The sequence below is a fragment of the Lissotriton helveticus genome, chromosome 12, assembly GCF_964261635.1.
Source record: "Lissotriton helveticus chromosome 12, aLisHel1.1, whole genome shotgun sequence".
Classification (NCBI taxonomy): domain Eukaryota; kingdom Metazoa; phylum Chordata; class Amphibia; order Caudata; family Salamandridae; genus Lissotriton; species Lissotriton helveticus.
Genome location: NC_136073.1, coordinates 834,670,511 through 834,683,055, shown reverse-complemented (window position 1 = coordinate 834,683,055; position 12,545 = coordinate 834,670,511). Strand labels below are relative to the sequence as shown.

At 41.3% G+C, this 12,545-nt stretch overlaps 1 protein-coding gene across 3 annotated transcripts in view; it reads left to right on the top strand.

Moving 5' to 3' along the window:
- Positions 1-12,545, top strand: part of RFX2 (regulatory factor X2) — a 125,950-nt gene that overhangs the window by 96,691 nt on the left and 16,714 nt on the right. For all 3 annotated transcript variants that reach the window (XM_078670661.1, XM_078670660.1, XM_078670658.1), the window contains 2 exons: positions 1,799-1,948; positions 5,443-5,651. In XM_078670661.1, coding sequence (XP_078526787.1) covers positions 1,799-1,948; positions 5,443-5,651 — 359 coding nt within the window. The remainder of the gene's footprint in view (positions 1-1,798; positions 1,949-5,442; positions 5,652-12,545) is intronic.

Sequence of the window (12,545 nt, the reverse complement as noted above, 5' to 3'; positions counted from 1 at the left end):
CCTAGTTCTTTAGTCCCAAACAAGAAAAATCCCTCTTCATGTGAGTATAGAGGACTAGTGATGGGAGACTTGGTGGCCAGATTAACCATATCTCCCTCTCTCCTTACTTGATTTATTTAAATTTGGTACTGTATTCTCAATCATCCCTTGAACTTGGGTACTTTTTGACAGGGGCAAAGTGTACTGCAAAAAGGACAAATGGAAGAAGTTCTGCATGTTTTCTGCTGAAGCAGTTGTTGCAAGAACATGTCAGCAAAAGACCAATTCAGCATTTTCTATATTTAGTTAGATGTTTCTGCGTTTACTATATATTCATGTGTCTGCTATTTCCTGCTTATCACAATGTCCTTCTCGTGTATCTTTTTCATGACTTCGACTTTGAAAGATTGCCTGAATGGTTTTATAGTGTTTTATCACACAGAAAATACACCCCGGTGCCTGGGAGTTAAAAGTACTCTTAGCCATTAGGAAGGACCACCTAGGATAAGGTAGGCTATTAGAACATTTCCTGGAAAGGGCCTTTTAATATTTATTAAATCCACTAAAAAGTTGGTGAAATCCAGCAACAGTGTTCTCATGAGCCTTCAAAAGAATACCATTGCCTTAATGTTCCATTAAAAACTCATCCCACTTACTTGGCTTCAAAAGTTATTTGACTTCTATGGTAATCTGACTTTCGTTGCCACCCTTCTCAAATTTGTAAAAGTTAAGAAATGGAACGATAACCTAAGATATAACAACATATTTAAAGTTGGTTGCCAATCGTGGGTTTGTCCTTGCTGTTTTGGCATCTTTGAAAGCAGTCAATGGTTGTATTGATCTTCCCTGAATCATTCATTTTCTTCAAAAGTCTAATGTACCCCTCATAAGCCTCTTCCTGGAAATCAGAGGGCCCATGCCACAAGCGAGAAAGCATCTCTTGAAGCCCTTACAAGAAATGACCCATTCACCAAGATCCACATGGAAGCCAACAGGATATCAGTCCACTAAATGGACTTGGTCCAAAGCACCTTGATTGGCCTAGCCTTTCACAGTAACTTATTTGCATAGTTTGATTATCTGTTTTTCTTGTATCGCTTAGTTTTCCCCTCTACTGGACTTAGGGATGATGATGGTGGTATTCCAGTTCCATATTTATGAATCTCAAAGATTTCATTATGAAGACGGGGAAGTTACTTAGTTGAAATTCTATCATAGATCTCTTCTTTTAACTGATGGAAAAAAACACCTCAATGTATGCTAGAAGCATTGCCTACCTAATTTGTTCCTACTCTGATCTCAATGTGAAATTGAATCACTTAGTTGACACTGTTGAGCATTCTTGCACAGTGTCACTTTGCAATGTTGCATTCTCTATTGTAAAATGTGGTCTGTCCTTGATTTTCCAGTTTTTACCCCCTTGTTGCTGAAGTTAAAGTGCTAAATGTGTTTTTTCTTCTTTTCTTCTTTACAATTATGTTTTCTGTGTAATTGTGATTGGCAGTTTAAACAGCAAGTAAAAAGCGGTTTAGCTAATTGCAAGCCAATGATTCACTACAAGTCTTACCTCTTACATTTTGACTCCTAGAACAGCATATTCATTTTCAGTGTAAAATTACAACACTAATAATCTTGACAAAGATGGGTAATTGGTATAAGACTTTTAATAGCGATCAACAAATCACCTATATGCCAAAGGTTTGTTCATGAGAGGTCATATCTCTGTGATTCTTGCGATAAACATTCATGATCATCATTTTGACGCCGCGTTATATATGTTGGAAGATTAACTCTAGTTATTTTGTGACCTCATTTCAAGGTTGGGGTAGTAAGTGCCTTTGCTCAGACATTACGAAGATATACATCCCTAAATCACCTGGCGCAGGCAGCACGGGCGGTGCTCCAAAATACCTCTCAGATCAACCAGATGCTCAGTGATCTCAATCGAGTGGACTTTGCCAATGTTCAGGTAATTTCTGTCTCCATGTCTTTTTTTTTTTTCTCTGTGATCAGTCATTTCTTGTTTTTTTGTTTTTTTTGCAAAACAGAATTCCTAAATTTGTAAGAATTTAAATGTTCTACATATCAGGCAATCCATTAAGCTGAATGAAAGCTGTTCATGTTGGTGCCTTTGGGATGCCTACAGGCGCTATCCGATAGTCTTGCTCTGTTAGGTAGCCTGGGTAGAGTCATTGGCCATAGGAGTAGAGGAATGTCCACCTATGTAATGTTTGTACAATAGCAACGTTGGTCACACCTTCCCGTCTTCCCACTTAGTAACATGGCGCCAGCTGCCTTTTGGGAAGTGAACAGGAATAAAGAGCATGTGAATTAATAATAGACCCAAATTTCACCAGAACCTGGTGGGAAGGAGCAGTGACTTGTAACTCCAGGGTGACCTCATTCTAGAGGTGCAGAGGAGTATTGGTAGCTACCAGGCCATCAAACATTCTATGCTAACTCTGATTAATACAGTGAAGCACTCGGGCTCTTCCAACTTCCTCATTGCTTCTTAAAGTTGTTGGTCCTCTGTGCCTCCATCATACTCTGGTATCCAATGGAAAACGTCAGTGCTTAGGCTCTTCAATTACCATCTTTCTTAAGATCCTCCGCAGTTTGGCAACAGGTCTATTAAATCCATTCTGTCTCAATTGATGTGAACTGCCATGGTGGGGGAAGTACTGACAGAGGAGGAATCTGTGACAAAGGCAATACTAGAGCTCTGGTTTGAAAAACCAGGTGCTTGACATGAATGCAGGAATGAGTCCCATAATCCTGCTTCTAGGCAGAATGAGAACTAACCATTTTTCCTGCTGCACTCTCAGAGCTGTACCAGAGGTGAGGCGATGAAACTCACAAGCAACAACTTTATGTGCTGTCAATGTCTTGAAGGGTCAGTTCTCAAGCAGACCCATGGTTGACACCAAGTGCACTACTCATGCAGCACAAAAGCTGTACTTTCAAATCACAGCCACCAGATGGTGGAATAGGCACAGCATATGAATCTTTATTTTAAAAAGCAGCAAAACCACGGAGGAATCTGTGACAAAGGCAATACTAGCAGCAAAACCACTATTAGTAGTAAATAGTTTATTTCTCTTTACCTGTGGTTTTATTGTGCAGTTTAATTTATTCACTAGTCTTCACATATTCCACCTGTCTATGCTTTTGAATTAGTAGTAGTATAAAAAGCATTTTTTTTCCTTCTGTTTCGTTGCAAGATTTAAGTTCTGGACACTCGCTATCGAAACTATGTTGTGCTTTACCTAAATCACTTGTGTGCACAAGAACATGTGTACACATCTTGAACATACCCATGTTTCTGGATATTTAACATTTAAAATGATGGATACCTCTCTACAACTTGCTTTTTGTGGAGTGGGACATATAACCAATATTTCTTCATACCTGAGCCTTGTCACAGTGTGCATCTCGTCTTCACTACTACATCTAAAAACCTTAGTTATTCATTAGTTATTGGATGTGTTTGGGTTTGAGAGAAACATGGGGTACCGTTCTACTTTTGTGATGTTGGAAGTGCAGCTGATTAAACTTTGGTGACATTTCATGTACGTTTATAACTGGGATATCCTAACCACTTGCCTGGGTAGTTGAGAAAATTCTAAATTGAAAGCAACACAGGTGGTGCATAGAAAATTGCTCTGAACTCAAACCTGGTGTGATGTTTTTTTTCAGGCATACCTACAGACTCATTAAGGCTTTCCTTATGGACAACTATTGAGTCAATCTGTGATATAAATAGTAAATTAACCCACTAGAGCATTTTATAGAACGCTTAGTAGTCACTGCGTTCTGAGCCATATACATGGCACACGTGTAGCATACCATACCAATTTACAATGTGTGAATAATGTTTCACACTCATTAGTATGTACATGACCTAATTTTAGGAATTAGTATGACTTTTTTTTATGTATTACCTGTTAAGGCATTTTGTAACCTATGGTTTATCAAAAGAAGTAGAATGTCAGGCCATTCATTTATTTTTCTACAGCATTAAATCTTTTCATGTATTCACACGCTTGCATTTATCCACATTGTCAGCCTAGGAATCCTCGATGGTCTGTGTTTACATGATCAAGTGTATATGTTAAAACCACAATACACTACATATACAGTTCATCCTATTATGTGACCTGAAATCTGGCGACTAAGTTGAGGTACAGCTTCTCCTCAGAGGCTCAAATTGCCAGAATTTGAGAGCTTGGTAGGAATAAATAGAAGGAGGGTGGGTCCCATGTGAATGTATGAAAAGTACAAATGCTGGATACAATAGTTAGATGAGTTGCTTCCATCACTAGCATTGAATCTTCGGTAGATTCCCATGCTAGAATAAAGATTAACAAAGCAGTACCACAAAAAGAGCTGTCAGAATAGGATCAAAGTGCGACCCTGCCTTATTGTCAAGTCCGCTCTGAATTGAACATATAGTCAGTAATGCTTGGCAAATAAGTTCTTCTGTATAGATGCCATTCAGCGGAACTCAAGCAAAAAAGAGCAACTGTAGCTGCAAAACTACCAATGCTGGAGGACTGCATTTACAAGTAAGTCATTTTTTCTTTCTTTGATCAAATAAATTTAATTTTCTGGTAAATATAAATTACTGTTTCAATGTGTATTAACCATAGAAGAAAGTGTACATTGAAGAGTAAAATTGTGAATTGTTTTGCATTGTGCCAATTAATAACGAATTGAGTGTAACCAAAGGTAGATTCAAGGAAATTTTACTTTCGTTTAGTCGTAGTCTGAAATGAGGATGAGATAATGCTGCAATTCGATGTATTTGTGTATTTCTTGGAAGACTGAGCAAAAGCAGTCTGAAAAACACAGGCCTGCCATTGATGGGATGTGAGCATCTCTGATCTTGCAATTTGCATGCGTGAGTGTAGTTACGGTTAGTGTCTGGTAAAGTTGTACCTACAAGAGTAGGTGCATTTTTAACTGCTTTTCACAGGCTATATTGGTCAAGTTTTCTTTATTTTCTTTAAACATAGATACCAATTGCTCTTTTAAAATCACACATTTAGAAAATTGATATGAAAAAATATTTTGTAAATCTTTAAATAAAATAAAAAATAAGTAAGGCAATTTGGCTAAATAGATTTCAGTCCAGGGAATGACTTTTGCAAGGACCACTTTGTCTCCAAAAAAACGTCTGACTCAAGGAAATGCTTTCTTAATACCTTTGAGAAAATCTTAATAACAGCAACTCTGAAGAAAGATTTGTGAAAGATATTTGGGTAAGCAGTAATGGCAGCAAAGTGAAGGAAGACAGTGGTCATAAGTTACTTTAACAGCTATCAGAGCATGTATTTACAGGCTCTTATAAATGATTGTTGCCCAGCAGCATGTTATGGATCTTGTGGATTTCTAAAATTGTAAGTTGATGTAATCTGTTAAAGGCTGGCATCAATCTGAACCAAAGTGTTTTTATGCTTTTAGGAACAGGCATCTTGGGTCTGTCAATGTGAAGAGGGTATGGTGCAAAAGCTCGAACAAGACTTCAAACTGGCGCTACAGCAACAAAGCTCTTTAGATCAGTGGGCCAACTGGCTCGACAATGTGGTCACCTTGGTCCTCAAACCTCATGAAGGCAGCCCCAGCTTTCCAAAAGCAGCAAGACAGTTTCTACTCAAGTGGTCCTTTTACAGGTAAATTGAGGTGATCATTTGGTAACCTTTCAATGCCTGTATTGTTCCTTTCGTGAAAGTTGACAATGTGTCATCTGTTAGTAGATATATTTTTTAATCCCTAGTCTTTCACCTAAAAAAACAAAACATGAAAATAAAAGCAGAAAATAAAAAAAGCGCTATTTTTCCAAAGTGGCATCAAGGTTAAACAAAAATATTTTAAGGCGTATAGTTGCAAAAATATTACATATTGTAAAATGATGTGATAATAAAGTGTACATTGCCAATGGGGTGGAGAGAGATAGGCAGCGTGGACTAGTGACTGAAGTGGATGAGTTGCCCTTTAAACAAGCATTTGCAATGCAATAGGTCTCGCATTTTCAAAACTTTGACCAATTGTTATTGTAAAATACAATGCTTTTTATTATTGCAGGTTTTTTAAACACATAAATAAAAGGCATTGTGATTTACAATGCCAATAACGCAAAGTCTTGCAAATGCAAGACCTATTGCATTGCAAATGCTTGTTCATTTGCTCTCGAGGGCTCCTGCACTTTATCACGCAAGCTGCCAAATGGTATCTACTTGATTAAATGAGCAGTAGCAGCTCACAGCCTGCACCGCTTTGACATTCCCACTGCCTGCTGCCGGAAAATGGAAGGAGGCTGGGGAGCGCAGCCAAGGTAGCAAAATGAAATATATAGGAGGTTGAGTGATTTGTGGATTGACACGACCTCCAGTGTAAAGCCAGGCCTCAAAGTCGGCCCCAAAGTCCCTAGAAGCATCTGCTGCAATCCGAAAGAAAGCTGCTAATGAAAACGTTAGGAATTGTTATTTGAGATGTAACGCATAACACTACAAGATTATGCAAGAGAGGGCTGGGGCTTGTTCGATTGCACATGAAATATAGTCTCTTCCTTCAGTGGAAGAATGATGCGCATGTCTCCACATCAATATGCAAACAGGAGACCGCTTGTAAATGGTAAAGTTTGTCCTTCTATTAATCAATGATTAGGCAGGAGGTCATGCATGTTATCCATGTGTCCAAACAGATGTGTAAAGTATGCAATTATCATAGCTGGCAAGGAACTAATTTACAATGCAGATTTTTCACGAGTCGACTTACCTTTCTTCTGCAGCTGGCCAGGACCCAGTGTATAATGATATGCACACGTTAATTTCCCATTTCACCAGTACGATCAAAAGTGCACATTGCACGCATATGATACAGCACAGCTTGACTTACTTTTAAACAAAGTAATTATTTGCAAGAACCTGTGTGCGTACGTTTGTGTGTGGGTATCCGCCAGGCATCGAATCCAAAGCAAACAGGAATAGCCTTGGAAAGCCGCCCAAACATGCTCGAGTCCTACCAAAGGAAGCCCAATGCTAAGTAAAGGTAAGGACAATAAATGCAAGCAGCGGCAGAAAGTAACAATCAAAAACAAGCTGAATAAATGCTTTTTCACATCATCATGCTGCATTTGAAGGGCATTTAGATGATTCCTGTGCCAATTACCTCACCGCTTCCAACCGCTATGTCATTTGTGACCAGTGACACCGCAGCTTCTGTTGCAGAGTAGTGGGGGCAGGGTCAGCGAGTGTCATGTGAGTACGGGGACCAAGCAGTGTTGGAAGGCACAGAGCGTGTCCGATACAATGAAAGTGAAAGTGCAGTATGCCGCACTGTTAAAAAGTATGAAATCAATCTTTGTAAAGTTGTGTTAGAGGCATGTGAGCTGTAGATCACAACCTTTGCATACTCCTGCCATCTAGTGTTGGGTCCGAAAGTTTGCGAGTTTTTTTTCTTCGAAGAAGTATTTCCAGTCACGAGGTAGGTGACTCCTCCTTTCGGTGATAGTGCGCATGGGCATCAACTCCATTGTTAGATTGCTTTTTCCACCATCGGGTTCGGACGTATATTGCTGCACTCTGGTTCAAAACCGTTCTTCGGGTTCCTCTCGGTGTACAATTCACTCTACCTGCGTCATTATTGAGGATCCGAGCACGAGTTTGGCACACAAGGGGCCGAGGAAGAATAAGTGGAACTTGCCTCTTTTCCGGAATCGGACTCCGAGATGGAAGAAGACTTACCACAAGGTCAACATCCCGTGAGCACCGAACACCCCTTGCCCCAAAACCCAAATCAGCCCAAACAAAGGGCTTCGGTTCCACCCCCGCATTTGGGCCACGGCCGTCACCGAGAAGATTTTTTTAGATGCTCCGGCTCGACACCAAAACACGTCGCTAAGCCTTCTGGCTCAGGATCGAGCTGCCAAATCATGCACCGAGCCAAAACCTTCAGGCTCAAAGCCGAAAGACGTTTCAGAGCCGAAATCCTTGACACCGAAATCAAAAACAGCTTACGAACCGAAACCTTCGGTGCCTAAAACTCATTCTATCTCAGCACCAAAATCCACAGTGCCGAAGCTGAAAAATATTCCTTTTGAAGCAACAGGATCCAATTTTTTAAGTCCCAACACCCAAATTGGACTCAAACCAAAAGGAACTCTATATAAATCCAGATACAGGACATGTCCTTACTAAACTGCCTCAGAAGCACAAACTTGAGTCAGGACACACTTAATCATAATCCTTTAAAGAGGAAGAATGTAGGTACCTACCCCGCTCCTCTTCCTCCACCACTACCACCACTTTCCCCTGCACCACCTTCCCCACCATTAGAACGTTTACTCATTACACCAACTAACTCACCACCACCACCAGATGATAATGATGATTGAGAGAGGGGGGGTGGGCAATATTTCATTATAGATCCCTGGAAGGATTACAACACTGATTCACCCACAGGTAACGACCCAGATCTCTACCCTGAAAAGCCTTCCCCTCCGGACAATAATGTGGGATGTCTCAAATTACTTGCTGGTTCTGCATAATATCATGGAGTACAGTTACACAAGAAATCTCTAGAGGAAGATTTCTTATTCGAGATACTCTGTACAAGCCAGACTCTACCCATGTTCAAAGGTATGATTAGGTATGCTGATGATATTTTTAAAGACCCTGTGGGTGTGCTCGCATTCTCACCCCCAGAATAGACAACAAATATAAGCCTGCTCCCTTTAATTCAGATTTTTTTAAAGGGCAGTTACCTCTAGACTCTTTAGTTGTCTCTAAAACCCGTAAACTGGCAAATTCACAAACTACAGGGAATGCTCCCCTCCAGACAAAGAGTCAAAACTGTTAGACGACTCTGGTAAAAGAGTAGCCGCCCAAGCAGCAAGTCATTGGTGCGTTGCCAACACCCAGGCCCTACTAGCCAGGTATGATAGAGCACACTGAGATGAAATAGAGCAATTGCTCCAATATCTCCCAGTTGAGCAGGATTTAGTGCCAGAAGGGAAGCTCATCTCAGATGTGCTTTAGGTGTTGCTGACAACGCTGCTAGAGATATCAACACTAGTATGTTATTAAGGAGGCATGAATAGTTGAGGGTTTCAAACCTGAAGTCCAACAGCCAATTTTCAATACTCAATTTCACAATGAGCATCTCTTTGGGCCCTAAATGGATAAGTCATTTGAAAATATAAAAAAAGATACGGAAGTGGCCAAGACTATGGGAGCTCTTCAGTCTCCTTCAAAACTTGGCTCCTTTCGTCGCTCCTTCTATCTTGGAGGGTCGAAAAGCATACCCTCAGATAATACAACCGCCTCATACAAAGGCAATAATTAATCTTCCTCGTCAACATGCTTCTTTAGATGAGGACATATCTAAAGAAGCCTCGTAATTCCCCCTCATCTAACAAGCAGTGACTTGCCTACTCTTCCCTTCCGATCATTAAACACCTATTGAGTGACGTCTTCTACAATTCTCCCCATTTGCCAATCTATCACCAAAGACAAATGGGTGTTAGGAATTATCCAACATGGGTATTGCCTGGAGCTTACCAACAATCCTCCAAGCATTCCACCACGCTCTCACAAAATGAGAACATATACACCTACTCGAACACGAAGTCCAGTCTCTCTTGTTAAAAGGCGCCATAGAGCCTGTACCATCACAGTATCAAGGGCAGGCGTGTATTACCTGTATTTTCTCATTCCCAAAAGGGACGGCTTCTTGAGATCTATTCTAGACCTCAGCGACCTAAATCACTACATACTGTCTGAGCATTTCCACATGGTGACGCTTAAAGTGCTCCCACTTCTTCAGCAGGGCGACTTTGTCTACTCGAGTCAAATGATGCATATTTCCACATTCCAATTCATCCTGCTCATTGCAGAAACCTCAGATTCATGTTAGCAGGACCTCATTACCAATTCAAAGTACTACCATTTGGAGTCACCACTGCTCCCAGGGTCTTTACCAAATGCCTGGCAGTATTTGCAGCCCATCTCAGAAGACCGCACATCCATGTCTTCCCATACCTGGGCGACTGGCTAATCAAAGCCAGCACTTACCAAATGTGTTTCCAACACACTCAATCCACTATTCACTTACTACACCAACTAGGGTTTACAGTGAACGTGTTGAAGTCTCATCTACAGCCTTCAACACACAAACCTATCTGCGAGCCATGATAGACGCTCAAAAAGCTCTAGCCTCTCCCACTACAGTCAAAATTCTCAGTATTGAGTCCCATCTTGCTCTGTTTCAGCCCAACCAATCCTTACCAGCAAGAGTATTTGTGCAACTGCTATGGATGATGGCTTCTTGCATCGTAATTGTTCCCCATGCAAACTTCACATACGTCCCCTTCAAGAATGCTTAGCAAGTCAGTGGAACCAGTCACAGGATCAGTTGACCGATCTAGTGTTTGTAGATGGCCGAACCCATCGCTCTCTGTAGTGGTGGAACCCACAAAATGTATCCAAATGGTGGCCCTTTCTCGACCATGTTCCATAGACAGTGCTAACAGCAGACGCATCGCTCACTGGTTCGGGTGCTCACATACAAAATCACACAATCCAAGGCTTATGGAGTCTAACGTACAAGAGCCGCCATATAAATCACTTAGCTTTTGAATGTCACCTCATGGGCAAAGCTTTTCTTAGTCCGCACAGACAACATGACCGCTATATACAAAAACAGGGCGGGACACACGCTCTCCAACTGTCATGCCTAGCGCAACCCATTTGGAAATGGGCTATACACCACAAGATTTATCTCCTGGCAAGACATCTTCCGGGAGTAAACAATCAGATTGCAGACATTCTCCGCAGACAGAGACAGCAAATCCACGAGTGAGAACTTCATACACAGATTCTCCTGTCCTACTTTCAGGAATGGGGATTTCCTCACATAGACCTGTTTGCCACAGCTCAAAACGCAAGCCCAAACTTCGCCTCCAGGTTCCCACACCCGCTTACCAAAGGCAATGCTTTGTGGATGAACTGGTCAGGGATATTTGCCTACGCTTTTCCGCTTCTCCCACTCATTCCGTTGGTAGTTCGGAAGATCAGACATACATCCCTCAAACTGATTCTCATAGCTCCCACATGGGCATGTCAACCTTGGTTCACCACCCTGCTGGAGCTCTTAGTAGATCCACACAAAAAACTGCATCTCAACTCCAGTCCAGCAAGCTTTGGCTCCTTCCACCTTTTCTGCCTACTCTATATGCCAAGAACCAATGCTCACTGGGTAAGTAACATAATCCTTTTTGCGAGCTGCGCATAAGAAAACAAAAGCGTGGCTACCACTGTACATATTTAGCGCGGTGTGCACGCTATTGTGAAAGCGGACATGGCCCGTTGTCAAAAATAAAAACAATGAACAAAAAAAGAACGTCAGCCATTGTCCCAGCTGAGTCGTCAATGCTGCTTGAATAATAAAAAACGCTTTGTGAGAGCGAGAGAGCAAGCATGTCCTTCCTGCAACAGGCAGAAGAAAGCCAATTAAGAAAATAGTGCTCCCAGGCTCTAAATAAATAAAGCATACTAGTGACAACACATGTAACAGGGTGTGTCCTCATGGGAGGTTACAAATTAAGACAAGGCTTTATTAAGGCGGGACTAGCAAGCCTATTAACCAATCAGAAGCAAGCATTTACGAAGGACAATGACACAAGCCAATGACAAATATGGGCGGAGAGTAGGCGGGGCTTCAAGTACATACTCCCAATACAGCATGCCTCGCAAAGCAGCGCATGCGCCGCCCAGGCTCGACCTAAAAAGGATGACTTTTTTGGTAAAGATGCACTTCAGGACCAGAGCCATAGAGATGGACTGATGGGTAAAAAGTAATTTGTGGAAGTGCTTGAATTCTTCTTAACCCCGTGAAGTTGCTCTTGGAGCATTCAGTCCTGCCTTGTTTAGTTTCTTTTATGTTTTCACTCATAATATTACAGACTATGGAAAGCTATGTGCAAATGAGTCTTGGCCGAGTCCAAAAGGCTTAGTCCAGTCTAAACGGTTAGAACACTATCCCTCTGAGCTCTAGCAACCCAATACATCCTGCAGTTTTCTTGAGCCTCATCAGTGAGCGACATCTGGAGTCCCAATGAAAGTTATACCAAGGCCACATGTATGGGCATACTCATTTAAGATGGGGTGTTTCACTGAGTGAACTATTAAATACTTGATTTAATTTAACCTAGCAACGAGCAGCTGTTCTCTTAACCATTGATTCCATTGTTTTTACTGTACGGTTATAAGGCTATTCATAGCTGTCTTGATTCTGCCTGAAATCTAACAAGCAATCTCAAACTGGTAGACCATCTCCCATGTTACAGAAAATGTCATACCACTAGTTCAGCTAGTATGACTTTCATATCATTCAGAAAGGGTTGTGTTTGGTTCTACTTGGCGGTCGCCCACCCCCATTTTTTTTACAACTCTTTGTGAGTTTGATCATTTTTTGCCACTAAATGTACTCCTTTTTCATTCTTACTATATGAATTTCCCCAATAATTCTTGCCTCACAGCCAACCTATTAAGTATTTTTATGATGTG